Below are 27342 nucleotides of genomic sequence, written 5' to 3'. Positions count from 1 at the left end.
TTCTAGAATTTAAAAAAACAGCTGGTTTGATAAACCCCTCAAAACAGCTGAATCATGAAATGTTTTTTCTGTTTAATTCAGTTGTTAGTTATAGCCGTTTCAAACAAATATATCTATAGGTATTAAACATAATAAAAAAAAACATTTAGAATCACTGCTGGAAGGTGCTTAGAATCACTTGCTCTTGTTCGTACATAGTCCCCTTTCCATTCAATTGATCTAATTTTAACATATATTTGTCATTTCAGATAAAATCAATAAAAACTGCAAATAAATGACAAAAAATCATTTGTGATAATTTTCGGTCCAACAATTCCTTTCCTCTCAAACCTCCTGCTCAAGAAAAATAAAACCGCTAGAAAATGCCCGAAAAGAAAGACAGTGACTCCCCACCAGGCAGCGCCGCATCCGGTGGTGCGGGAACGGCTGCGGGCAGCTCAAGTCCGGCGGAAAACGGCGGCGCCGCCAAACCGCCACCACCAACACAGATAAACCGTGGGAAGTATGGATCCCCGCAGGTTAAGAATATTAGGCGACCTAGCTCAAGCAGGTATTAATTTTCATTTTTAAAGGGGGGGAGGTTGGTTGTGTTAAAAATCCGTAAAAGTGTAAGTAAGCTTCCAATCAAAAGCGATTATTAAGTCTAACTGTTATTTAATATGCGTTTAATTATACTATGAGTTTTGTCAATATTAGGAAAGTTAGACCTAATAATCGCTTTTGACTGGATTCTCACACTTTTACGGATTTTAATTTTAACACAACCTACCTCCTCCTTTATTTTGTTCATACCAATACCTTGAACCCTAGGAATATTATTGGTATTGCTACTTTTATTAGGTATTCAATTAAGTTTGCTCTTTATTATTCTATACCTGACATAGGTATGGCTGGTGTCCTTCCTAAATCCAACCTAATGGAAGGAAAAATTAAGACTTAGCCTAGGGTAAGTTTCCTTTTTCTAAACCTCAATAAATATTTCAGATTCAACATAACTCAAAACCGTGAACTTACGCCGCTGCCGCCACTGGCGGAGGCGAGTGCCGCCGAGCGGGAAGAATTATTTATCCAGAAAATCCGGCAGTGCACGGTCCTCTTCGATTTCTCTAGAGATGTTCTCAGTGATCTGAAATGGAAGGAGGTAAAATAGTTTCTATTTTTTAACAACACTTCAATAACTCCACTCCTTTTTAAAGTCGAAATGGCTTCGCACCTAGCCTCTAAGGGCTTTATATATTAGGAGTTTTCCAGCACCCCTTTGGTGAAGTCCTTACAGGCTAAGGGCGAATCCTTATTATAAAATCTACAGAGTAGCTTCACTCCTTTGTAAAGAATGAAGGGATTAACTAGGATAATCATAGAGTAGCTTCACTCCTTTGTAAAGAATGAAGGGATTAACTAGGATAATTATAGAGTAGCTTCACTTCTTTGTAAAGTATGAAGGGATTAACTAGGATAATTATAGAGTAGCTTCACTTCTTTGTAAAGTATGAAGGGATTAACTAGGATAATTATATAGTAGCTTCACTCCTTTGTAAAGAATGAAGGGATTAACTAGGATAATTATAGAATAGCTTCACTCCTTTGTAAAGTATGAAGGGATTAACTAGGATAATTATAGAGTAGCTTCACTTCTTTGTAAAGTATGAAGGGATTAACTAGGATAATTATAGAGTAGCTTCACTCCTGTGTAAAGAATGAAGGGATTAACTAGGATAATTATAGAGTAGCTTCACTTCTTTGTAAAGTATGAAGGGATTAACTAGGATAATTATAGAGTGGCTTCACTTCTTTGTAAAGTATGAAGGGATTAACTAAGATAATTATAGAGTAGCTTCACTCCTGTGTAAAGTATGAAGGGATTAACTAAGATAATTATAGAGTAGCTTCACTCCTTTGTAAAGTATGAAGGGATTAACTAGGATAATTATAGAGTAGCTTCACTCCTGTGTAAAGTATGAAGGGATTAACTAGGATAATTATAGAGTAGCTTCACTTTTTTGTAAAGTATGAAGGGATTAATTAGGATAATTATAGAGTGGCTTCACTCCTTTGTAAAGTATGAAAGGATTACCTAGGATAATTATAGAGTAGCTTCACTCCTTTGTAAAGTATGAAGGGATTAACTAAGATAATTATAGAGTAGCTTCACTTCTTTGTAAAGTATGAAGGGATTAACTAATATAATTATAGAGTAGCTTCACTCCTTTGTAAAGTATGAAGGGATTAACTAGGATAATTGTAGAGTAGCTTCACTCCTTTGTAAAGTATGAAAGGATTAACTAAGATAGTATAGAGTAGCCTCACTCCTATGTAAAGTATGAAGGGATTACCTAGGATAATTATAGAGTAGCTTCACTTCTTTGTAAAGTATGAAGGGATTACCTAGGATAATTATAGAGTTGCTTCACTTCTTTGTAAAGTATGAAGGGATTAACTAGGATAATTATGGAGTAGCTTCACTCCTTTGTAAACTATGAAGGGATTAACTAGGACAATATCTTGAACTTGACTTTATCACATTATTTTCCACTGGAACCTGATAAAATTGAGGATTAATGTTTAGAACTGATTCATTGTACTTTAATCTTGACTACTTTTTCAAAAAGATATGATTATTGTTGTTAGTGCTAAACTGGAAAAAAGGATATTTTTACTTAAAGGTTTTATTTTTGTTAGATTCTTAAAATAATCAAAATCTTTATATAAACTAGTTACTAAATGCAGGGCGACCACTGCATACTATATATACTATTTATACTATATAGGATGAATTTGGATACTATATCATACTATATGACCAAAATTTACTATATATACTATATAATATCACCCTTATTTGACCAAAATTTACTATATATACTATATGATATTAGATTTATTTGACAAAAAACGAATTTCGTCAGTTTTGTGACAACGCCTCTTAAGGAGCGTTTTTTCTTATTTTCACAGTAGGTTTTCTCCTATTTCTAGCCCCTGCGGGGCAATCATTAACCTTTAATAACCTATCAAAAGATACTGTGATACGACAAAAATGCATAAAGCTCTACAGTAATGGAGAAAATCCTGAAGATATATTATTGTTTGTAATCATGATTTAAATATTAGTTATTTTTCATAGAATTATTTTAAGTGGGGAGGGAAAAGTTTTGCCACTTTCGCTTACTCCGTGATTATTTGGTTAGGTATTAATGTGAGACTATAGGTCATTTGGGATAAAAGTTTTCTTTTGGGTATTAGTTCACTTTTATTTATTAATTTTTTGGATAGGTCTCCAGGTTCAGGTGCTGCAGGTTGGAAGGTGGTTTCTGGACAGGTAAAATAATTAAAAAATTTTGTTTGAAGAGTTAGAGATCAACTTATTAAACAAAATATGTATCTTTTAGGATGTTATAAACATATCTGAAGAAAAAAATTCAAAAATTAGCCTCCAGGGTCAAGTCTTGCAGGCCTCCAGGTTCAAACTGGAATGGTTAAAAATCAAATTTCTTATTTTAAGAGTTAGAGGTCAACTTTTAAAACAGAATATGTATTTATTTGATCTTATTAACATATCTGAAGAAAATTTATAAATTGGCCTCCAAGTTCAGGTTCTGCAGGCCTCCAGGTCCACTCTGGACAGATAAACAATCAAATTACTTATATGAAGAGTTAGAGGTCAATTTATATAACAGAATATGCATTTATTTGGATTATATTAACTAGGGATGGGAATCCGTCGAATTTTTGGGCCGGATTCGGATTCAGGATTCTGAAGGAATCCGTCAAAAAAAGTGACGGATTCTTGCGGATTCCGGATTCTTATTTTTGGCGGATTCCGGATTCGGATTCCGGATTCTAGCAGTATTTTAAAAGGCCGTCCGTCACAGAGGTATAGCTTTTTTCGTTAATTTATCACTATGTTACTTGGTTAAAGCCTTGATTTGTTTAAAGTGTTGACTTCCAGCATAACTAAAACATTTACATCACATTAGTAATTATTAAAATTTGTTATGTAGAAATTGAATAGCTCATCACGTGATCGCTGGCCTGACAATGAGAGCTCTGTGTTATCAGCTAGTATATCAACTTCGTGGTTTATGTGGGAAGAAATGGGGGGTGGGGGGGAAGGTGGTGTGTTGGGGGGGGGGGGGGTGATCTTTGCCTTCAAAAAGAGGGAGTTGTAAGAAAAAACTCAAGGCGGTAATTTTAGCCTACCAATTTAGAATCCGGAATCCACTGTAAAAAACGGATTCCGGATACGGATTCGGATTCCAATATTGGCCGAAAATTGGGCGGATTCCGGATCCGGATTCCGGATCCGGATTCGGATTCTAATCACTAATATTAACATATTATTATTTATTAACATAATATTTAACCTGTCCAGAGTCCACCTAGAGGCCTGCAGCACCTTAACCTGGAGGTCGATTGTCATTTTTTCTTTAAAACACATAAATAGTATCTAAAAAGATGCTTATGTTGTTCAATAAACTAACCTTTAACTCCTTAAATTTAAAATAATTAAAGTCCTCCTGGAGGCGTGCAGCACCTAAACCTGGAGGCTAATTTTATTTTTTCCTTAAAATATATAAATAACATCCAAATATAAGCTCATTTTGTTTAAAAAATATACCATTAACTGTTTGATTAAAAAGTTTGATTTTTACCTGCCCAGAGTCCTCCTGAGGGTCACCAGCACCTCAACCTGGAGGCTAAATGTCATTTTTTCTTCAAAAATGTAAAAAATATCCAAAATGATGTATACTTTGTTTTATAAGTTGACCTCTAACTCTTCAAACAAGAAATTTGAATTTTTTACCTGTCCAGAGTGAAACTGGAGGCCTGATTTAATTTTTTTCTTCAGATATGTTAATAACATCCAAAAGATACATATTTTTGTTTGATAAGTTGATCTCTAACTCTTCAAACAGGAATTTTTTTCTTTTTACTTGTCCAGAAATCACCTTCCAGCTAGCCTGCAGCACCTGAACCTGGAGACCTATCCAAAAAATGATTAAATATACGTGAAATACAACCCAAAAGTAAACTTTTATCCCAAATGACCTATAGTCTCACATTAATACCTAGCCTAATAATCACAGAGTAAGCGAAAGTGGCAAAACTACCCCCCCCCCCCCTTATATGTGAAATTACTTTGATAACAGCTTTGCCTTGAGTTATTATTGATGATGTATATACTATGTATTACTAAATAAATCAAAGTCCGATACTATATCATACTATATGAGTACGAAAAATATACTATATATACTATATGGATTGAAAAAATATACTATAAAAATACTATATTTATTTGCTTTTGGAGTGGTCGCCCTGTAAAATGATAAATAATAATTTACTATGTAATATTTAAGATTTAACTACTTGAAAAAACTAAATCGCCTATTATTCCTTATTCAATTAGTGTTAATTTTTTAATGATTTTTGACCAATGAAAAACATTTTACAGCGACACCAAAGACACATATCATAATATTTATTTTACCTATATATAATTTTAGAATTTGAAATTAAATCCTACAAGTTATAAATTCCCAGTATTGATCACTTTACATTTAATATTCCCTTTATTACACATTTAGTCATTCTTTCCTCCATTTTATCCTTTGTTTTACTGCTTCATAGTTTTTTTTTATGTTTTAATTATTTTATTTAATTAACGGTTTTGCCCCTAGTATCTTGGGGATCCCTCTTTGAAAGGGGGTGGAGAGGACAAAAAAATATCTTAAAAGACCTTACAAAGACTTTAATAAAAGAAATAAAATAAGCTTAAACCTTCCCAGGACTATGTAAAGCTCCCCAAAATTGGAGAACTCAATAGGTTCAGTGGTTAGTGAGATTTTGACAGGAGGTTTACTTATGGCGTTAGGCCGAGACTCGAACCAGCAGATGCGCTAAATTTTTATAAAGTAAAAGTTTTCCTCAATTTTGATAGATTGGTTTTTTTCTATTAAAAGGGAGTCTTACCTACCCAGTTCTATGTTTTTTATTCTTACTCGCTCGAAGGTTAAGTATTATTAGTATTCGGATTAACAATTAAATTTATCCTGTCATATAACTACAAAGTAGTAAGGTCGTGTTTGTCCGCCTTGGGTTTCTTTCTGTATGGCAATTTGCTCAGAAGTAGGAAGTATGCAGTAATGTGTATTCACACATTGTTTTCATACAGGCCATATAAAAAGGCAAAAATAATGAAATAAAACATCTAATAGACATTGAACGATATTTACAAAATTACAATGGATAAGGAGAATTGATTGATGATAGGAAAAATAATACCTGGATAACGATAGTGCTTCAAAAATCCTGTTTTTGTTTTCCTTTAATTTAGTTTTTATAATCCTTATTCTTTTCTGTGTTGGGAAAATAAAAGGGAAAAATGAATGGAGCAGAAACACCAAGGGAATAATACGAGTCTTATTACCTACTTAAACAATCTCTTTTAATTACAGCAATATTATTTAATACTAGTGCCTGTACCCCTAGCATATAAAGGCTAAGTAAGAAGGGGGTAGTAAAATAGCCTAAAACAATTTCAAGTCTTAAATGTACGATTATAGAATAAAACTATCATGGGACATATCAAGATACTTTCATCATAGATATTGTTACATTTTCAGGATTTTTTTTGCTTTTAGTTCTTTTTAGGTCTTGGTAACCTAACCTAACCTAATGTTTCAGGTGAAACGAGATGCTCTGCAGGAGATGGTAGAGTATGTGAACAGTAACACAGGAGTTCTCACAGAGGCCGTGTATCCAGAAATAGTCAGGAAAACAGAAATGTCTTTATAAACTAGCCTACATACCAAAGAAGTGATTGTTATAATAGATTTGTCATCTTAGATAGTCAATCCAAATTCGTCCAACCTAAACAAAAATTTCTAGAAGACCAAGACTCTTTTCCTATTGGTTCAATTAAGGAGTTGATCATCTAGACTTTCTATATTTAATAATTATACTCCTCCCCGCCCCAATAAAAAAAACTGATAATTTTTGGTACATTACTTGTGACTTTTAGTGAACTGCATATTTTTTTTCAGTTTAATAGTTTAAACATATATTTGAAAGAATTTATATTTTCTACCGGTTAGTTTCATAAATGTCAAGACTTGATAATCATATATATTCGATATATGCAACATAAATGGCTGTCCTGTTTTCACAAAAACAGCTTGATGATTATTTTGGTAGTCACAAATTAATTGCTATTTATTGCAATAAAGAATTATATATATTAGATGGTATTCTTGTAATATATACTTGCAATCAAGGTTGTTAAATACACTTCATGTAACTTTCCCTTTATCTCTCTTCTTCTACAAAAGTTATAATACCAATAATTAGGATTAAATATCCGGCAGTTAAGTTAATTTCTGTTTTACTATCAGAATGTTTGCGTTGAACTTATTCCGAGCCCTTCCCCCCAGCAATAATCCGTCAGGTAATCAAATACGAGGCTGTGCAGGATAGATAGGAAATAAGAAATATACCTCGTAATATAACTTAAGAATTTTACCCAACTTCCACAAAAAAAAGCTTTAAGGGCTTTAAGTTATTTATGTAAGAATCCCCTATCATGTGAAATACATGCATGATCAAAAAGATAAATTATCTTATAAAAAAGATACGTTTATTTGTGTTTTTGCTTGTACTTTTACAGCAACTTCAATCCTGGTTCAAGGTTTTAGCTGTGATAATTATATTTAAATATTTTTAATCAATCAATCAAACTTTATAACCCCTTTTGTCATTATCTACCTTTATTTGTCTAGTTAGTTCAAATTGTCCCTTTGTGATATTACCAAACCTTGATTCGGAATTTGCTAAGGTACAGAGTTCGATCCAGAAGAGGATGAACCAACTTTAGAGGCAGCCTGGCCACACCTCCAGCTGGTATATGAGTTCTTCTTCAGGTATACAGTATTTTTAAACTTTAGAGGCTGCTGGACACACCTCCAGCTGGTATAAGAGTTCTTCTTCAGGTATACAGTATTTATAAACTTTAGTGGTAGCCTTGCCACACCTCCAGCTGGTATATGAGTTCTTCTTCAGGTATACAGTATTTATATACTTTAGAGGTAGCCTGGCCACACCTCCAGCTGGTATATGAGTTCTTCTTCAGGTATACAGTATTTATAAACTTTGGAGGTAGCCTGGCCACACCTCCAGCAGATATAAGTGTTCTTCTTCAGGTATGCAGTATTTATAAACTTAAGAGGTAGCCTGGCCACACCTCTAGCTTGTTATAGACATCCAAACTTTTTACCTCCTTCAAAAAAATTTGAAATACATTATTTTACTTAAACCTTTAAAACCTCTCATTTTACCCTTTAAAAATAAAAGCTTGGGCCTCATTAAGCTGGTATAAGAGTTCTTCATTTTATAGTCTTTGTCCTAAATGTAAACACTTAGATATTCAAAAAAAATATATATGAACAATTGGAACACATTTGAGTACATCAGTACAAAAATAGCTTTTAAAGGGGGGAGGCGAAAGTGACACTTTTTGAAACCAAAACTAAAAGTAAACAAAGGAACTCAACTAAAAAAAGAGTTACAGGTCTGAGATTTTGCATGGCAGTTGCTTTATAGGGGTAAAATATGGAACTGCGAAGAAACGGCGGCGCAACCGCCAAAAACCGCCGTTTCCCGCCGAATTTTTTTTTGCCTTTTCTCGGCGGTTTTCGGCAGTTGCGACGCCGTTTTTTTACAGTTCCATATTGTACCCCTAAAAAGCAACTGCCATGCAAAATCTCAGACCTGTAACTCTTTTTTTAGTTGAGTTCCTTTAACTTTTAGTACTGGTTTCAAAAAGTGTCACTTTCGCCCCCTCCCTTATTATTGATTTTTAAAGAATGTAAAAACAGCCATATTTATAAACAGCATTTTATCTCCCCCATAACATACAAAAACAGACCGACTGATCAAGTAAGTAATGGAATAGATTCTCTTTGGAAAGCCTAATCTTCACAAACAATACTCAGTCGAGTTCTGCACATTTCCCCTTAACCCTTAACGGTCGGGGGGGGGGGCGTTGAACGCCCCCCCATCCGGTTTTTTCTATCTCATTTTCTGTGTGTGAAAGATAAAGAGCCCAAACTGCGTGACTTTTTAAGTTTGGGTATGACACATAACCGAGAGTTGGAATTTTTTGAATATCTCCATCCTGGCGGGCACAGGATGCCAGCAAACCTGGCAGGGTCATCCAGGTAAAGAGCAAAAATATTTTTTTGACTTAAAAAAAAGCATTTAATCTACCAAAATACTAATATATCCTCTAGTAGTACATCCTCATATTAAATACAGGTGTTCAAGTCAATTTCAGGTTCCAGGTATGATCCTGCAGGTCCTGATCCTCCAGGTCTCCAGAAATCTTTAAATGGCTCCTGTGGCCTCAATTTTTGACTTAGAGACTTCAAATTTAAAACTTAAGCTTTTCTTACATGTCTACATAACGTATTAAAATTTTATAAAGATCCGCCGCCGTTTTCCCGCTTACCGCCGACTGCGGCGGCTGGCAGCTGCCAAGTACAGCTGCCACAATGCAGCAAATGTACGTTTTTTTGGACATTTTAACTATGTTTACTAAAAGCTTTATAAATCGATCAATTCTTGGGATAAATCAATGCAGAATACCAATTTAGAATCGCCAATGCATTGAGAAAACAGTAGATCCATTTTTTTAATTAGCTAATTATGAATTTTATTATTTTTTCAACGTCAAAACATAGCCTAAAATAAATTATAAAATTTTGTTTAAGTTTACCCTTTTAATAAAGTAACAGAATCTGTGTGCGTCAGTTTGTACTGTAGGATCTCGCTAATCGATGAACTGATATTGTTATCCTTTACAATTTAGCTTCACACAGATCCTGGAAAGGTTTATAACTATTTGGGAGGGGGGGGGGGGGGGGGGGGGACCAACACCCTCACAAGAGAAATCGCCCCTAGAAAAAAAATACTCATAACACCAAAATTTTTTTTTCAGATTTTAATTTTAAAAAGTAAAATAAAAAATGGGATGGGTCAAATTCATCAACCCCCCTCCCCCCCCCCCCCCCCCCACACTATCTCAAGTGCTACATAGCCGCTATATACTAGCTATAAATGAAACAGAATTGTTTAGTCTAGCGGTTTGTACCACAACTATTCTTCAACTGGGAGTTGTCAGTAGGTCTATCTGTCCAAGATAAGCAGTAAAATAATTATACTTCGTTGTTTGATGACAGATTTTAAATCTTTAAAGTTTAAATGCTTAATAACTTAAAATTATCTTAGGAAATTATCTAAAAAGTGTCAAACTTGTTGATTTATTAATAAACTTCCCAAGGAATGACTTTCTTTTATTGGTCTGGTACTTATGACTTTATCATTCTTGCTAATTAATATGCAATACATTAAAATTTATTTTCAAAATCTAAAATTAAATGTTAACAACCCTTTTTAAATAAGTTAAAAACTGTTTGCCTGCCTGTATTAAGAGAGATCGCTAAATGCTCATGCAGCTTCTTAATGTCAGGCTAAAGTTTAAAATATTATGTGTATACTGCTTCACCCTACCAAGATAAACCGTCCTTGAAAAATTAACCCTTTACCCAAGTTTAAAATTTAAAACAAAAACTAAGGAGAAGTCGTGACATTCCCTCTTCTCTAGGCGACTAGAATAATAAAAAAAATTGAAAATTTCCATATGTAGAAAGCAATAAAAATATTAAAGAATTATACAAACAGACGAACAAATGAGTCACAGTGTAGATGCGCCATAAAGGTTTCATCATAAAAAAATTCTACAATCTATACACATACACAACTAAAGAGATCAATTTCACCCTTATGTATATGATAGAACATCAAATCTAAAGAAGCAAGGAAAAAGTATTTTTCATAGAGAATTTTCATGACTCTCTGAGCATTCTTGACGGACTAAGTGAGATAAATAAATGATGCTTATATAATTGTTAGGGGAAATGTTAAAACAAAGATCAAATTTCTATCTCAAATAGCACCTAAGAAAAATATTTGACATTTGAAATTATAAGAGTATCTTCGCTAATAGGATTTTATTATAATGAAAACCAAACTTTTTTTTCTCAAATCGTTGCGGGTATAATATTAATTACCTACCCTTCCCTTTCAATAAAGGGGACAAAAATATTTCCATTTGTATTGTTCTTGTATAAAGAAATAGGGTTATTCATGTTGGTTTTCCTTTGCTACGCTAAATATATCTGCTAAGATAAATTGACAAATGCTTTGATAAAGTCAAATATTACACACTTTCTCACTAAGTAGGGACTGCATAAAAATGTCAATATACGAAAAAAAGCCTCTTGGGTAAACATTGGACCCACTTTTTTATCATTATTATAACCTTGCTAAATTATAAATGTATGTGGGAAGGTTACCCAAGCGGCTTTTTTTGAGAAATAACCTAAAGAACATAAAATAAACGTAAAAATGAAACGTATGAAAAAACAATTATTTTAGAAGAAATGCCTTTAATTCATAATAATGATATAAAAATATATCTTTTTCAGGTTTTTTTATTTAGTACTATCATTGCCATTGCTGATTTTAACAATTAAAAGCGACTAGAAAATTAATTTATATGTTAAAACATTGCTCAATTGACATAAGGTCGAAATTTTTAAATTCCTTGAATTGAGATAATTTCTTGTTCAGGTAGCCAACTTCAACGAGCTGTTACTCAGTCAATATTAAATATTTTCTAAAAATTTCAACTGCTAGTTTCATCATTATGCTCATATTAAATATTAATTAAAAGATAAGGTTCAACTTCGATGGTTAAAAAATTTAAAATGTCCAGCTTTGCTGCACTGTGGCTGCGGCCGCTGAAATCTATATTTTGATATTTGAAATATAAAATTTACATAAAGATTAACATTTTCTGCAAAAAAAATTTTATTCTAGCTTAAAAAATAAAAAAATTACAGCCGTTTGAAATTTTTAAGTAAAAAGGGACCTAAAAACAAAGGTTGTTAAATAAAAGGATGAAGGAAGCGAAAATTGACCTTGACTTACTTAAGGTCGGAAATTCATCATAACACAGGAGACTTACACAAAAAATTTTAGCCCTCTAGCTCTAATAGGAACTGAGATAATATGGGGGGGCGTTGAACGCCCCCCCCCCCCCCCCCCCCGACTGATTAAGGTGCGGCAAGGGGCCCGACTGTAAAGGGTTAAGGACGAACGGAAAGACAAAGCTACGTATAAAGTATCTTGGCTACCAAACACAGCCTTAATTTATTTATATTTCAGATGTCTGGAGTCTGAAGATTTCCAGCCGAGTGTAGCCAAACGGTTTATTGACCATAGATTTGTTTCAAATCTGCTAGAACTTTTCGACTCGGAAGACCCTAGGTTTGAATTTATGTTATTATTGTAAGAAAAAGGAAGGTGGGTGGGGGGCATTTTCGTCGCTTTGTAAATTTTAAATGTGAATGATTCAGTTCGAAACAAACATAAATATTGTTTTTTTAAATTCTTTAAAAATGTGTAATGTTTTGACAGTCAGTGAGTAATAATCACCCCCCCCCCCCCAACCCCGTCTATCTATTTTTCCTGAATTTAAGAAAAGGAGTTCAATCACCTTAGAAGCAAAGCTCAATTTGTTAGACAAAATGGACCGACGAAAAATTCGATGAAGAAGCATCTATCAAAATAATTACATAATAGTTATTTCTCGCATCGTATTATAAACGGCTTTCCGCGGATATAGAATGTACAAATATGAGATTAAAACTATTTTTAGCCTCGGGGTGCCGAAGGCACCGGCTAAAAAACTGGTTTTAATCTTATGATTGTACATTTTTATATTCGCAAAAAGCTGGATATAATACGATGCTAGACATAGTTTTTTCGTATGGATGAGAACCGGTTCCTATCCACCGGATTCGAATGAATACGAGAAAGAATATTATTTAAAATAACAATATTCATACCTACGGACTAAGTACAGACTTGCCCATAATTAATACAGAAAAGCTTCGCTTTAAGAAAATAAAAAAAGATAATGTTTAATGATAAGATAATCAGAAACATTACGTGTTAATGACATCCAATAATTAAATCCATTAATTTTTAGAGAAAGAGATTTTCTAAAAACAACTTTGCATCGAATCTATGGAAAATTTCTGGGACTTCGTGCCTTTATCAGGTTTGATAATTACTTTTTTTAGTAGTACATTAGCTTTATGTAAAATCTTTTTTGAAAGACCAATCAAATTTGTATTGGTACTAATGGTCTTTATTTAACTTTGTCATGATATAAAAACAAACAAAATTGACTTAACTGTTTGTATGGTATTTAGGGAATTTGAGGGATAAGAAATTGATGTACGCCTGCAATGATGATAAGCAAAAACCACTTCTGTATAGGATAAAAATAATTGGTGGAAAAGTTTGAAACTGTTATTTTTAGGGATGGCAATCCGTCTAATTTTTGGACCGGATTCGGATTCTTACAAGAATCCGTCCAAAAAATGGCGAATTACGGATTCTAGCAATATTTTAAAAGGCTTTTAAAGAAATAAATTAAGGTATTAACTTTTACCGGGTACTGGGAAGAATCTAAAGCTGCGAGTTTTTTTTTCATATTTTCTCATTAGCTTTTCTCCTATTTCTAGATTCTGCAGATGCCATTTTCTAACCCTTACTCAATTACGGTGTTCTTTGCCTTCAAAAAAGGGGTGGTTTAAAGAAAAAACTCAAGACGCTAATTTTAGCCTACAAATTAAGAATCCGAATCCGCTAGTAAAAAACGGATACAGGATTCGGACTGCCAACCCTAGTTATTTTGAACCAACCAATCACTATTTAATAACAGTCAATTTTATTTTATTTTTAGTCAATGAATGATTTAGCATATAAATAAAATTTCTCGTGCTTGTATATTTATAATTTACATTCCAATGCATTCTGTCAACTGTCCTTGTTATGGGTTTATATAAATAAATTTCATAACAACTAAACAAAAATATTTTATTGTTGCATTGCAGTTTATATTTTCTTTGTCATTCTATATTTCTATTTTTAAATTGTTTATTTTTATCCCTTTTTACTTTATTGGCTTATTTTTTAAGTGTAGTTTCAGGCTTTTAAATATTGTAATTGTTACCTATATCGTAAGAAATTCAAATATTCGATTCTGTTTTGAAATACTTTTTTTCAAATCACTAAAACATTCCTGTGAATTTTCCTTATTATGTGTTCTTTAGACCTAACCAAAGCGTTTGATTTCTTGCAAACGAGACAATAAAATAGTCAAACAATTGTTAATGGGAGTACATTTATTGAATATATTACTTCAAATATATAAAAAAACATGTCCTTTTGTCAAACTTAAAGTAATTTAGGTAGGTACCGAAAAATCAACAGAAACAAAAATTTAAAAATCTTCCAATTTTTGCAGGAAGCAAATCAACAACATATTCTACAGCTTTATCTACGAGACAGAGAGGCACAACGGTGTTGCAGAGCTGCTGGAAATCCTCGGCTCCATCATCAATGGCTTTGCTCTGCCACTGAAGGCTGAACATAAGACTTTTCTACTAAAGGTACATGATTGTGATATAGAGGTAACTTTTAGGGTTTAAGTTATCTCACTGAAATCTGAATTAATTATCTTTTTAGTATTCTCTATAATGAATAGCTTTTCCTCAATGTGCCTGTGGCACTCCTAAAGTCGGTTGGGGGATTAAACACACCTTTACCTCCACCCCCATGTACTTAGCCCCTTGCCTGATATACAAACGAAAAGCTCCTCTACCTTCTTATGTTAAATTTATTTCAAGAATAGGAGGGAGAAGGGTATTACTATTCAACAATGCATTTTGAATGATAACGCCACTTTTATCAGTATCAGTGGCTACGCCCCATAAAAGCATTTAGGGACTTTAAGGAGAGGAGTGGGAAGTCCACACCCTTAATTTTTTTCTAAATATGGGAAAAGTTTATTAGGAGGGTGTATTTTTTGGGAGAGTGGAGGTCATACCATCCCCACACCTCCATTTTAAAGGGGTAGTTGCACGAAATGCATTTGAACTTAATTTAGTGAACCGCATAATATTTCCTGGTTAATAGGTTAAACTACATTTATATGACATATATTTGAAAGAATTTCAATTTTATACCACGTAGTTTTTAAAATTCTTTCAAATATATGCCATATAAATGTAGTTTAACCCATTAACTAGGAAAAAATATGCGGTTCACTAAATTAAGTTAAAATGCATTTCGTGCCTTACCCCTTTCAGTTTTTAAATAGAGATAAGGTTTTTTAGGGTACGCATTTTTTTGGGTGGGTGGAGATCCCATACTGAAAAATAGTTTTTAAAATCTTCCATGGACCTATAAGAAGCTTCACTGTAAAGTAGAACCATATCGGTTCAGCGATTAGAAAGATCCTTCGCTACAGACGAAAAAAGCTTTCTACTTTATGTAATAGGATTTGAAAAAAATTATTACCCATTATGCAGATATTTCTCATGGTAATTTTCTATTATTTCAGGTGTTGCTACCTTTGCACAAGGTTCGTTCCCTGTCAGTGTACCATCCGCAGCTGGCATACTGTGTTGTACAGTTTCTGGAGAAGGACCCCAGCCTTACTCAACCCGTCATTATGTCGCTTCTCAGGTAAATACAATTGTTTTAACGGGGATCTTAAGGGATAATACAATGGACAATAAAATGACGTACATCCTTAAAGATGATAAACAAAATTACTCTTTCTATAGATTGAAATAATAGGTTGAAAAGTTTGAACACTATCATTGTGATCAGCTTTTCAAAATTCAACAAAACACCCAAATATTATTAGCCAGATTTAGAATAAATATAAGGATGACAACATCCATAAGTAGCGAAGCTCAAAAACTATATATAGACATCTGAAAAAATTATCTTTAGAATATGTCATAAAAACCTTTAATAATGAAAATCACGAAACCTATTAAACTATATATTGTATAATGGTCTTTTCAAGCATTAAGCTAATAAGAAAAACGTTAAAACCTATAATTTGTTTTATCACCCCAACCAATAGTAAGTCTTTATTAAACTTGGTCAAAATATGTAGAATGTTGACTTAAGGGGGGGGGAAGTTTGTACACTTATAGGAAATGAATTTCAGTATCAAAGTTTGGGAGGGACGTGTGAGCTTGTGTTTATAGTTATCAACCTAATTCTTTTTGTAAAATCTCTTATATGACTGGATGTACACGGAAAACTTTGAAAATTGAATTTCGGTACTTTCCTTCTAGGGGCTAGTGGAGCAAAAGACCCCCCAAAACACTAAAAATATTAGTTCTGAGCTTATTTTTAGAGATATCAACCTGATTTTTTTAATGAAAACTTTTTAGAAATAACTGAACTTAGTAGCCATTACACATTTCATTTTGGGACTTTCCTTCTAGGGGCTTGTGGAGCAAGAGACCCCCTAAAACTAAGAATAGGAGTTCTGAGCTTATTTTTGAAGATACCAACCTGATTTTTTTAAAGAAAACTTTTTTGAAATAACTGAACTAAGTAACCATTACACATTTTATTTTGGGACTTTCCTTCCAGGGACTTGTGGAGCAAAAGACCCCCCAAAACTAAAAATAGGAGTTCTGAGCTTTTTTAAAAAGATATCAACCTGATTTTGCTTAAGAAATTTTTTTAAATAACTGATCTAAGTGACCATAACACATTTCATTTTGGGGCTTTCCTTCTAGGAGCTTGTGGAGCAAGAGACCCCCCAAAACTAAGAATAGGAGTTCTGAGCTTATATTTAAAGGTGTGAGCCTGATTTTTTTTTAAAAAAACCTTTTAAAAAATAACTGATCTAAGTGACCATTACACATTTTATTTTGAGACTTACTTCTAGGGGCTTGTGGAGCAAAAGACCCCACGAAATTAAAATTAGGAGTTCTGAGCCTATTTTTGAAGATATCAACCTGATTTTTTTAAAGATAAAAATAACTGAACTAAGTAACCATTACACATTTTATTTTGGGACTTTCCTTCTAGGGGCTTGTGGAGCAAAAGACCCCACAAAACTATAAAAAGGAGTTTTGAGCTTATTTTTAAAGATATCAACCTGATTTTTTTAAAGAACTTTTTAAAATAATCGAACAAAGTAACCTTTACAGATTTAATTTTGGGACTTTCTTTCTAGGGGCTAGTGGAGCAAAAGACCCCCACAAACTAAAAATATTAGTTCTAAGCTTATTTTTAAAGATATCAACCTGATTTTTTAAGGAAAACTTTTTTCACATAACTGAATCATGTAGCCACAACAGATTTTTAAAAATCATGCAGATATCTTTAAAAATAAGATCAAAACTCATATTTTAGTGTTTGGGGGGGGGGGGGTCTTTTGCTCCACAAGCCGCTAGACAGAAATTCCCAAAATGAAATGTGTAATGGTTACTTAGTATGGTTATGTTCAAAAAGTTTTCTTTAAAAAATCAGGTTGATATTTTTAAAAATAAGCTCATAACTCCTTTTTTTTAGTTTTTTTTTGCTCCACAAGCCGCAAGAAGGAAAGTCTCAAAATTAAAGGTGTAATGGTTACTTAGATCAGTTATTTTGATAAAGTTTTGTTTAAAAAATCTAGTTGATATCTCTATAAATAAGCTCAGAACTAATATTTTTAGTTTTGGGGGTCTTTTGCTCCACTAGCCCCTAAAAGTAAAGCCCCAAAATAAAATGTGTAATAGTTACTTAGTTCAATTATGTTAAAAGAGTCTTCTTTGAAAAAAATCAGGTTGATATCTTTAAAAATAAGCTCAGAACTCATATTTTTAGTATTTTGGGGGGTTTCTTGCTCCACAAGCCCCTAAAAGTAAAGTTCTAAAATGAAATGTGTTATGGTCACTTAGATCAGTTATTTTGAAAAAGTTTTCTATAAAAAAAATTAGGTTGATATCTTTAAAAATAAGCTCAGAACTCCTATTTTTAGTTTTGAGGGTTTTTTGCTCCACAAGCCACTGGAAGGAAAGTCCCAAATGAAATGTGTAATGGTTACATAGTTCAGTTATTTCAAAAAAGTTTTCTTTAAAAAAATCAGGTTGATATCTACAAAAATAAGCTCATAACTCCTTTTCTTAGTTTTGGGGGGTCTTTTGCTCCACAAGCCCCTAAGAGGAAAGTCCCAAAATGAAATGTGTAATGGTTACTTAGTTCAGTTATTTTAAAAAAGTTTACTTTAAAAAAATCAGGTTGTTATCTTCAAAAATAAGCTCAGAACTCCTATTCTTAGTTTTAGGGGGTCTCTTGCTCCACAAGCCCCTAGAAGGAAAGTCCCAAAATGAAATGTGTAATGGTTACTAAGTTCAGTTATTTTTAAAAGGTTTTCATTAAAAAAATCAGGTTGATATCTCTAAAAATAAGCTCAGAACTAATATTTTTAGTGTTTTGGGGGGTCTTTTGCTCCACTAGCCCCTAGAAGGAAAGTACCGAAATTCAATTTTCAAAGTTTTCCGTGTACATCCAGTCATATAAGAGAGCCTACAAAAAGAATTAGGTTGATAACTATAAACACAAGCTCACACGTCCCTCCCAAACTTTGATACTGAATTTCATTTCCTATAAGTGTACAAACTTCCCCCCCCCTTAATCACTAAAAAATCTAACCGTTTATCTTGAACAGGAGTTGAGAAAATCACAAAAACTTGAAAAACTAGGAATCGATCTAGCACCCCAACCAATAAGGGTATCTTAATAAAACTTAATGGAAATATGGCGGGTGTAAACTTATTCAATCCCTGAAAATTTAAACTGTCTACAAGAGTATAGGGATCGAAAAAATCATGAAAACTTAAAAATCTAGGAATCGATCTAGCACCCCCCAACCAATAAAGGCATCTTAATAAAACTTAATGGAAATATGTAATATGTGAATTTATTTAATCCCTGAAAATTCCAGCCGTTTATCTTGAACAGGAATCGAGAAAATTACAAAAACGTAAAAATCTAGGAATCGATCTAGCACCCCAATTAACAGACAGACGGACAAAACAATGTATAGCTGTCTATCTTTTAAGGATGGAAACTTGAAAACGAACTTTATGGTAGAAACGCCTTCAAGTTCGGATATATTGATAATAATATATATTTCAGATACTGGCCTAAGGTGCACAGTCCCAAGGAGGTGATGTTTCTAAACGAGCTAGAAGAAATATTGGATGTTATTGAACCCGCTGAATTTCAAAAGGTAATAAAAACAAGTTCGAAATTAGTTTAGCAGATTTTTAATTTTTCAAACAAAATGTTAAATTGTCAAATTTACCGCCGTTGAATCCAATAACAACTGCCTAGTATCATATTTTGCGGCCGGCGTTGATATTAAACGGCTGCGATCTACTTGAAGCAACTTTAAACCTATACATGTTAAAGTCACTCGATATCTTTACTGGGTCTGTAATAGCCAAGTGTTTATTCCTTTAATTTAATTTCCAGTATTATGGATTCGAAACGGTTTTTAGCCATACTGAAAAATTATGTATAGCATCGAATTGCAGACCAATTGAAATTAAAAATCATAGAATTATTAACAGTTTTGTTAGCCCTGCCCTTCGGACCCTTGGGGCTAACAAAACTAATAAGAATCTTTTTTTAATCATTTTATAATCCGCGGAAAGCTGTCTATATTACGATGCGATACATAACTATTCTATTTTAGGTGATGGTACCGTTGTTCCAACAGCTGACCAAGTGCGTGTCCAGTCCACATTTCCAGGTATGATAGTTTAAGTAGCGGAGCAATGGATATAAAATACGGTGATTTGTGAGAGATTATTGCATACCATAAAACGTTAAATCTAGGGCTAATATACCGAACCCCCTGTATCCAATATCTGAGGACTATATTAGCAACTAAAATTGGCGACATAAATCCCCATGTTACAATATCCACGTATTCTATAGGTATCTAATAGTTCAGCCATTATAATTAAAATTTTCCATCCTTTAATTTCAACTGGGAAAAACTGGGGGGGGGGGGGGGGGGGGAATGGAAGAAATATTTTGTAGCCTGGGAAAAAAATTAATTTTGTGCAGAAAATACACCCCTGCCATGCATTATTAAAATTGTTTGTAGATTATTTTTGCTAAAAAATCTAAGTACCTAATTTAGTTAAGCAAGTAGGTATGTTTCTAGTAAATTTACATTTTGACAGATGTTGCCAATAAACCTGCTTTCACTTCTAGGTTGCAGAGAGAGCGTTATACTACTGGAACAACGAGTATATCATGTCTTTGATCACGGACAATGCCGCGGTTATTCTACCCATTATGTTCCCTGCGCTCTATAAGAATAGTAAGTTAATGATTAATTGTTCTTCCGCTAATAATACCACTGTTCACTTTATTAGTTAGTATTCACTATTCATTGATTCAGCGTTGCGGAGCCGTTTGATTTTGGTGCGGCTGAACATATTTTTTTTGCAAGTCTAATTTTTACTTTTGAAGGTTTTAAAAGTTCAATTTTTGATAAAAATGGACTTGAAAAACTTTAAAGTGGCATTTGCACACGACAAAACAGAGTTGCCAAATTATAATTAATAAAAAATCTCTTTTTTAGCTAACCCGGAGCCGGAGTCGTTTTTTAACGAAAATAACGGCTCCAGCTCCAGATGAGGTCAGTAAATATCTTAAAGTCACCCTAAGATATTTATGAAGCTTACTTGAAAAGTATTACCGATTGGGACCAGTTATTTCCAAAATCTTACTTCAGACAAAAAAAAATTTACCACATTATATTAAAGGAAATATCTTCTCCGTATAAAAGTCAAGTTTGAAAAACAAAATTGGTAATATTTCTTTATTATAGGTAAAAATCATTGGAATAAAACCATCCATGGATTGATCTACAACGCTCTCAAACTGTTTATGGACATGAATCAGAAGCTATTTGATGATTGTACTCAGAAATATAGGGTAACATTTTCTTATTTGTTAGCATTGAGGATTTCTCTGCCTTTTTATCACTTTAAAATACTAGATTAGAATAATACAAAACGCACAAGAGCTTTTTGAAAATTTAAATGATGATTGACCTTTTTAAAGCAACCTAGATAGATTGAAACTTTGAGTTAGTGATCAGTCAGATATATAAATTTTTGTGACAAAGGGGGTCAGTTTTTCCCTATTTTCCGTAATGTTAGGTTAGCCTTTTAATCAAATGCTCTTATTACGGAAAATATGTGAAAAATATGAACCCCTTATTGAGTCGTCTTTTCTAAAATGTTGGTCAAAATATGCTAATATTTTTATCACTTGTCATATGCCTATTTAATATTATGTTTGAAAGTAGCTCATATTAATATTTTGAATCTTAGTGTTTTAACTTTAAGTAGGTATAACATTGATTTTAATAACCTGAAATATTATTGATATATTTTTCTGTCAAGGCTGAAATGAATAAGGAGAAAGAAAAAGAATTTGAGAGATTGAACGCCTGGAAGAGAGTTGAAGAAAAAGGTGAAATATCGCAATTAGAGTTTTATTTAGGTTCTATTGGTAGATCTTATAACGTACATTATACATAAAGGTATATAATTCTTCACTAGATTTGTTCTCATTTTTATTCAGGAAATTTTATGTTAAATCATAAAATTTTCATACAAACTCTTTGATAAATAATAAGAAGTTGCTTTGTTTTTTAAATTGTACCTCATTGTTTCATAAATTATTTTGCAAAAGTAGTAATTGATAGGAATATTTTAACGTGCCTGAATTTAGGATCGGATGAACTGTCGCTCTGAAAACTAAACTCTTCTACCTAGTATATAATATTTCTTTTCTACTACAAGTCCACTTCCATCTATTTTATTGTCGTTTAAAAGATCTTACTAGGCAATGACATGGACGGACAGACCAAAATCAAGTTACTCATAAAATGAATATTTGATATTTCAGCCAAGCAGAATCCAGATGTGGAATCCGTGGCTAAAATGCTGGAAATTGTCAGTTTGCTGGATGAACAATACCCGCCGGTAAGTTAGGATAGATTAACATAAATTAGGTAAAGAGGTGACATTGAACTTAATTAACACTAGTTCTTAGTGGTTAACAAACAGGATATCTTTTTTTTGGCTAGAAAACTTTGGGTACTTTATTAGTGGTTGGTTTCAAAGTTGTAGGTATTCATCTTTTATCAAACAATGAATCAAACCACCAACAATCAAGAAATCAATGCAACAAAGAAACCGCATAGTAACCATTATAAAATATATCTAATAAAATAAATTAATATGTTGTACCTTTATGAGGAAAATAAATCTTATCTTAATCTTATCCTCAAACTAGCTGCTGCGCTCCTAGCACATAGAGGCTCTGTATTCGAAGGAGCAAGGAAAGTATGAAAATAGTCTAAAACCAAACTTGGCTATAAAAATTAAATAGTCAAAAGCCATCCAGACACCTTAAAGAAGTTTCCATAAAATGGAGAACTCAATCGGTTCAGTAGTTATCGAAATCTTAAGCTACAGACAAAGAAAACCTTACTACTTAATATACTTGGATAAAAAAGTAAAATCTTGCAATGTCATATTTCCTTTGAATATTTTTTTTTTTTAATTATCATGTAATGTGTTTGTTCAGAGCCTGAGAATCGAGGCAGGTGCAGGTACCAACGCCAAGAGTGGAGAAGGAGAGGATGGAGAAAAAGATAATAAAGATTACAATGGGATTGTAGTTCCTTCAGGTACATAGATAGATAGATAGAGTTATGTTCTGATGTATAGGAAATTACACTTTTTTTCTGGCTTACCCTTTAAATATGGACCCTTATTCCTAATCTTAGCCCACTCATTATTAACATACTTTGGCCTCAGTATACCAATTTCTTTGATATGTTTAAAGAGATTTTAAAAATAAAGATTCTAGTACTTGCATAAAATGATAGCCCTAAAAATCATCTTTTTATGGTCTCATTTTCTTATGGCTTACTTGGATCTTACACCAATTCAGTTCTTCATGTTTTCTAAAATTGTGAAACTTTTAGCGGGCTAAAGTAACGATTCTCCCATTCCACCCCCTTTAACCAATCCCCTCCCCTCCAACAGGATGAACGAACTGACCAAAAAAACGAGTTCCATGTTCGCAAGCTAAATTGACGAAATTTTTCCCCTGTCATAATATCCCCGTATATTCTACATCTATTGATATCGTTGAAAGAACATTTGTTTTTGTTTCTAGACATTGAAAAATCCTAACAAGATGTTTTAATTTAGTATTGAACCCAGCGGAAAAGAAGAAGATGGCGGATAAGCCGCTACTCCGCCGCAAATCAGATCTTCCCGCCGATATTCTCACACAGAAATCTCTTGAATCTTACCAGGTTAATATTTTATTGGCGAATTCACTAATAAGTCACAAAGAAAAAAAACTTTTGAATTATTCTAGTCTAAGTAAGGGTTAAGAAAGGATAAAAGCACCCCGAAAGGGTTAGAAACATGAAATTGAAAAAAAAGGTATTCTATTTCTGTGGTATTAAATAAAACAGCATTATTAATTTTTGCGGCGTTATCCTCTATTTTATATGACATACTTTTTAGTTGGATAGTGAAGTTGGTTAGAATTATGTTTTTGTCTTTATAACTGAAGAAAATTTTTTTTTATTGTGATTATTTTTCAGAGAGCTGATGAGTATCTGACAACACCACCTCAGTCAAAAGATGCGTAAAGATATGATCCTGCACACACACACACACAGTTATATACAATAATATCATTCAACTTTTATAAACCATCATATTATGTTATTTAATCCATCATCATACTTTTTTAAAAAGCACACACGCAAATCTCTGATTGGTTAGAATTCTTTGAAGAAAAAAATCTATCAATCAAAAATGGCGCGAAATGGGCAGTGTTACCAGAGTAACTTAAACTAAACACTGTTGCCACTCAACATCAAATAATTTGGCCATTTTAATATTTATTGTTCAAATAATATTTATTAAAAGCTCACAGAATTTAAGACAAAGTCTGTGTTCTTATATCATATTTATATACTTAAACAATACTTTTTTTTTCCACGTTGCCGCCATCTTGGTTTAAATTTTAAACTAAAATGTGTTTAATCATGTCATCTCTTTATTTGACCCATTGACAAACAAATGTTAAGTATCTACTAATAATAGCGCAATTGAAAATTAATTTGCATATTAAAATAATAATTTATCTGTCCATAGTATTGTAAGAATCTCTTATGCGATAATGCAGTAGAACAAACTAAAATCCAAAAAGTGCTATTACCTGTTCAGGGGTGTATATTCTGCACAAGATTCATTTTTTTCCCTTGCTGCAAAACTTTTTATTTTTTTCCCCTCCAAGTTTTTTTCCAAATAAATATTTTCAAATTTTCTTTTAGTTTTTTCACCAAAAAGGTGAGAAAAATGGAAAAAAAGTATGCTTTCAGTTCTCTTATTTTTTTATTTTTTTTCCACATCCACATATTTTTTCAACCACCCCCCCCCCCCCTCAGCAGGGTCAAATTTGAAAATATACACCCCTGTAACTATTTATATAGTTTTGTTCTCTGGCTTCAAGCAAGTTACTCTAATTCATATGATTAAATATGTTGTAAATTTTAGTAAAGATAAAAAAGAATATTCATTTCCAAATTCGATTTCATTCAAATTTTTTAAAACCCGTTTTTCATGTCCTAATTTAAGATTTAAGCAATAATGAATTATTAAGAACTCCTTTCTAATAAGAAATCAATGATAAACCAATTTTATTTATTAATTGTAAATTATTTGAATTCTATGACTTCATACAGTGATGAAACTTTATGAAACAGCCATATTTATTAATTTATAAAAAGTTTGGGATATGACACTTTAGAAAATCGATTTTGCCTCCTATTTTTGAGCCTGTCAGAAAACTTCCTACTTCTAAAAACTATCAAATATTTTTCAGCATGATTATTTTTTTTTTATATAAATGTTGACAAGCGGAAAAGTTGTAGGGGAAATATTTTCATGTGCCAGTTCCCTGTTAATGCCCCATCCAGGGTCGGGTTTACGAATTTAAAACTGTAATATCTTGTAATAATATCATGATAGAGCATTAGCTAATTTAATTATAGATGTGATTTTGGGTTTATTTAATTTCTTATGCCAGAACCTTTTTTTCTACTTTGTCATGAAAAAGTGACACATTTTTTGTTTGTTAGTTTATCACTTAAAATATTATATGTTACTTAAGGCTTAATAATATATAATAAATTTTTTTTTTTAAATTTTTATTTGAACAGGGTAGTTCTGCATTTTTGTTTATTTCTTTTTTTAAGTTTCATATTATTTTTAGTTACTACGAGCTAAGGCATATTTAGGATATACATATTTTTTAAGGTGGGAAGGGTGAATTTTTAGATATGTTTAATAATCAAGGTTTGAAGGACTCTTAGAAACATCCCAGAAAGCTAAAAATCAATCTTTATTGAAACGTGTTTAACGAGGCATAATTTAAGTTTTTTTTGTTATTTAAATTTAGTTTTTTTTATTATTGATATTGATATTATTGATATTGAGGCTTTTTAGGACTTGTTTGATGTTTCGAAGTGACCTTTATTTCTTTATTAAACTATCCTAACAATAATCTTTTACTTCACCCTAACCCCACTCTCCCCCTCCCATAGTTGATGAAATAATTGTCAAAATAAAATGCACTGCCAAAAATCCTTGACAACAAAAAAAACTTGCCCACTGTAAAATTGCATTTTTTATAGTGAGAAAAAAAGGAGCATTTTAGATATTATTTTCATTGAATTATTTACCAGTCTAACTGGTTTTTTCTTACTTCGATTAGCATTCCTTTTGTTGCTGCCATTTATAATGTTCAAATTTTTGGGGAAAAGGATTTTTTTTCAGAATTAATTTTTTACATTTTTTCAAGTTTTAGAATTTTGTTAATGCAACAAGTAATAATGCGCAAATTAAGCTTTGTATTTTTTTGCTTATTTGATTTTTGTCACCTTTATCTGAAGGTCCTAAAGTGATTATGATTTTGTTGATAATTAAATTATGTGATAACTATTCCAGCTTATTATTTTACACAGTTTTAAAATGGATGATTTTTGTGCCGAAAAATCTTTAAAATGTTTATTTTAAGACAATTTGACTTAAAAATGACATTTGATTTTTTTTATTGCTAAACTATTCTAATTTAACTGTTAATAATTAGGTTTCAATATAACAGTGATAATAATATTCAGTCCATTACAATTTATTTCTTTTATTTTGTAAATATTATTTTTTAAAATTCAAATACACATAAATATTATAATACACCAGGTTTTTTATGCAATAATACTTTTTTTAATTAAAAGTAAACCTTTTTTTAGTTTCTAAAATACTGGATTTTTATGAAAATTAAATGATGAAAGATATTATAAATATTTAAAGTTAATGTGTATTAATAAAAAAGCGTCCATAATAATAACTTTTATTAAATGTCAGACCTCAAAATAAAATATAAAAATTCATCAAAGACATGATAATAATGAAAAAAGTGCTTAAATATCGACTTTATAAAAAAAACTGTTATAAAACTCTTGTGACAAAGTACAGAAATGTACTAAAAAAATCCAGTTTGTACTTGGAAAAAAAAACTAGTACAGAATTCCATATTATTATTTGTACTGCTTACGAGTACATAATTCCTACAACTAAAATGAATGAATCTAAGCATTTATTATTCTGTAGCGATAATTTGTAAATGATAATATTAGGTTTACTATGTCATATACCTACTGTAGACCATACAATTATTATTATTAAACCATGTGTGTCCATAATTTAATAAACATGTAACATTCCCGGTTTATGGTATTTGTAGCGAAGCTAATCTATAAGTGATGTTGTCTGTTGGTTCTTTTACGCAGTCTCTTTTCTTTAATTAAAGACTTGTATATTAATTATGAAATATTAAATTCAATGAGAAAGCATTATGCAGGGTCCAGGAATCTGAATAACAATTTTAAGTGAAAATTTATCTAAACCTACTTCCCTTTAGTTACAGGACAAAACAAGATTTCCACAACAAATTATCAAAATTTTAGTAATTGTTAAGGGACACTGCCCAGGTTTAAGGTAATGACCATCAAGTGAAATAAATCTAAAACAATATTTGGGGGGCAAATGGAGAGGTCGTTAATTTTATGTTTTGTAGAGCGGGTAATTTTTTTTTGTCTGCCATTGTCATATCCCTTTAGTTCCTTGTCTCAACTCGATTTAAGAATTGTAACTCAAATATTCAAAATTAATTATTAATGGACATTGCTAACACATTCAAATCCAACTAAAACTTAGTATGACCCTAACCATA

General features: G+C 32.1%; 1 protein-coding gene across 3 annotated transcripts; it reads left to right on the top strand.

Annotated features, from left to right (window-relative positions):
* Nucleotides 1–249: 249 nt before the first annotated feature.
* Nucleotides 250–26833, top strand: LOC145304299 (serine/threonine-protein phosphatase 2A 56 kDa regulatory subunit gamma isoform-like). Of its 3 annotated transcripts, XR_013874055.1 has the most exons (19): nt 250–550; nt 985–1141; nt 6685–6773; nt 7392–7444; nt 7832–7916; nt 12283–12384; nt 13109–13180; nt 14435–14579; nt 15533–15657; nt 19126–19219; nt 19688–19744; nt 20215–20323; nt 20837–20943; nt 21417–21486; nt 21925–22001; nt 22609–22711; nt 23241–23347; nt 23645–23767; nt 26421–26833. XR_013874055.1 is itself a non-coding variant. In XM_080146157.1 (18 exons), the coding sequence occupies exons 1-18, from the start codon at nt 363–365 to the stop codon at nt 23690–23692; spliced, it is 1782 nt and encodes a 593-aa protein (XP_080002283.1). In that variant the 5' UTR covers nt 250–362; the 3' UTR covers nt 23693–23800. The 3 variants fall into 3 exon arrangements, 2 of the variants coding, with proteins under 2 accessions (XP_080002283.1, XP_080002282.1); XM_080146157.1 differs by lacking the exon at nt 26421–26833 and having other exon boundaries at nt 7838–7916; nt 23645–23800; XM_080146156.1 differs by lacking the exon at nt 26421–26833 and having other exon boundaries at nt 23645–23800.
* Nucleotides 26834–27342: the final 509 nt, after the last annotated feature.

Source organism: Acartia tonsa, chromosome 13 (genome assembly GCF_053477335.1).
Source record: "Acartia tonsa isolate MP-2025a chromosome 13, ASM5347733v1, whole genome shotgun sequence".
In the NCBI taxonomy this organism is placed as follows: Eukaryota; Metazoa; Arthropoda; class Copepoda; order Calanoida; family Acartiidae; genus Acartia; species Acartia tonsa.
Note: the sequence above shows the minus strand (reverse complement) of the source record. Positions and strands in the feature narration are given on the sequence as shown.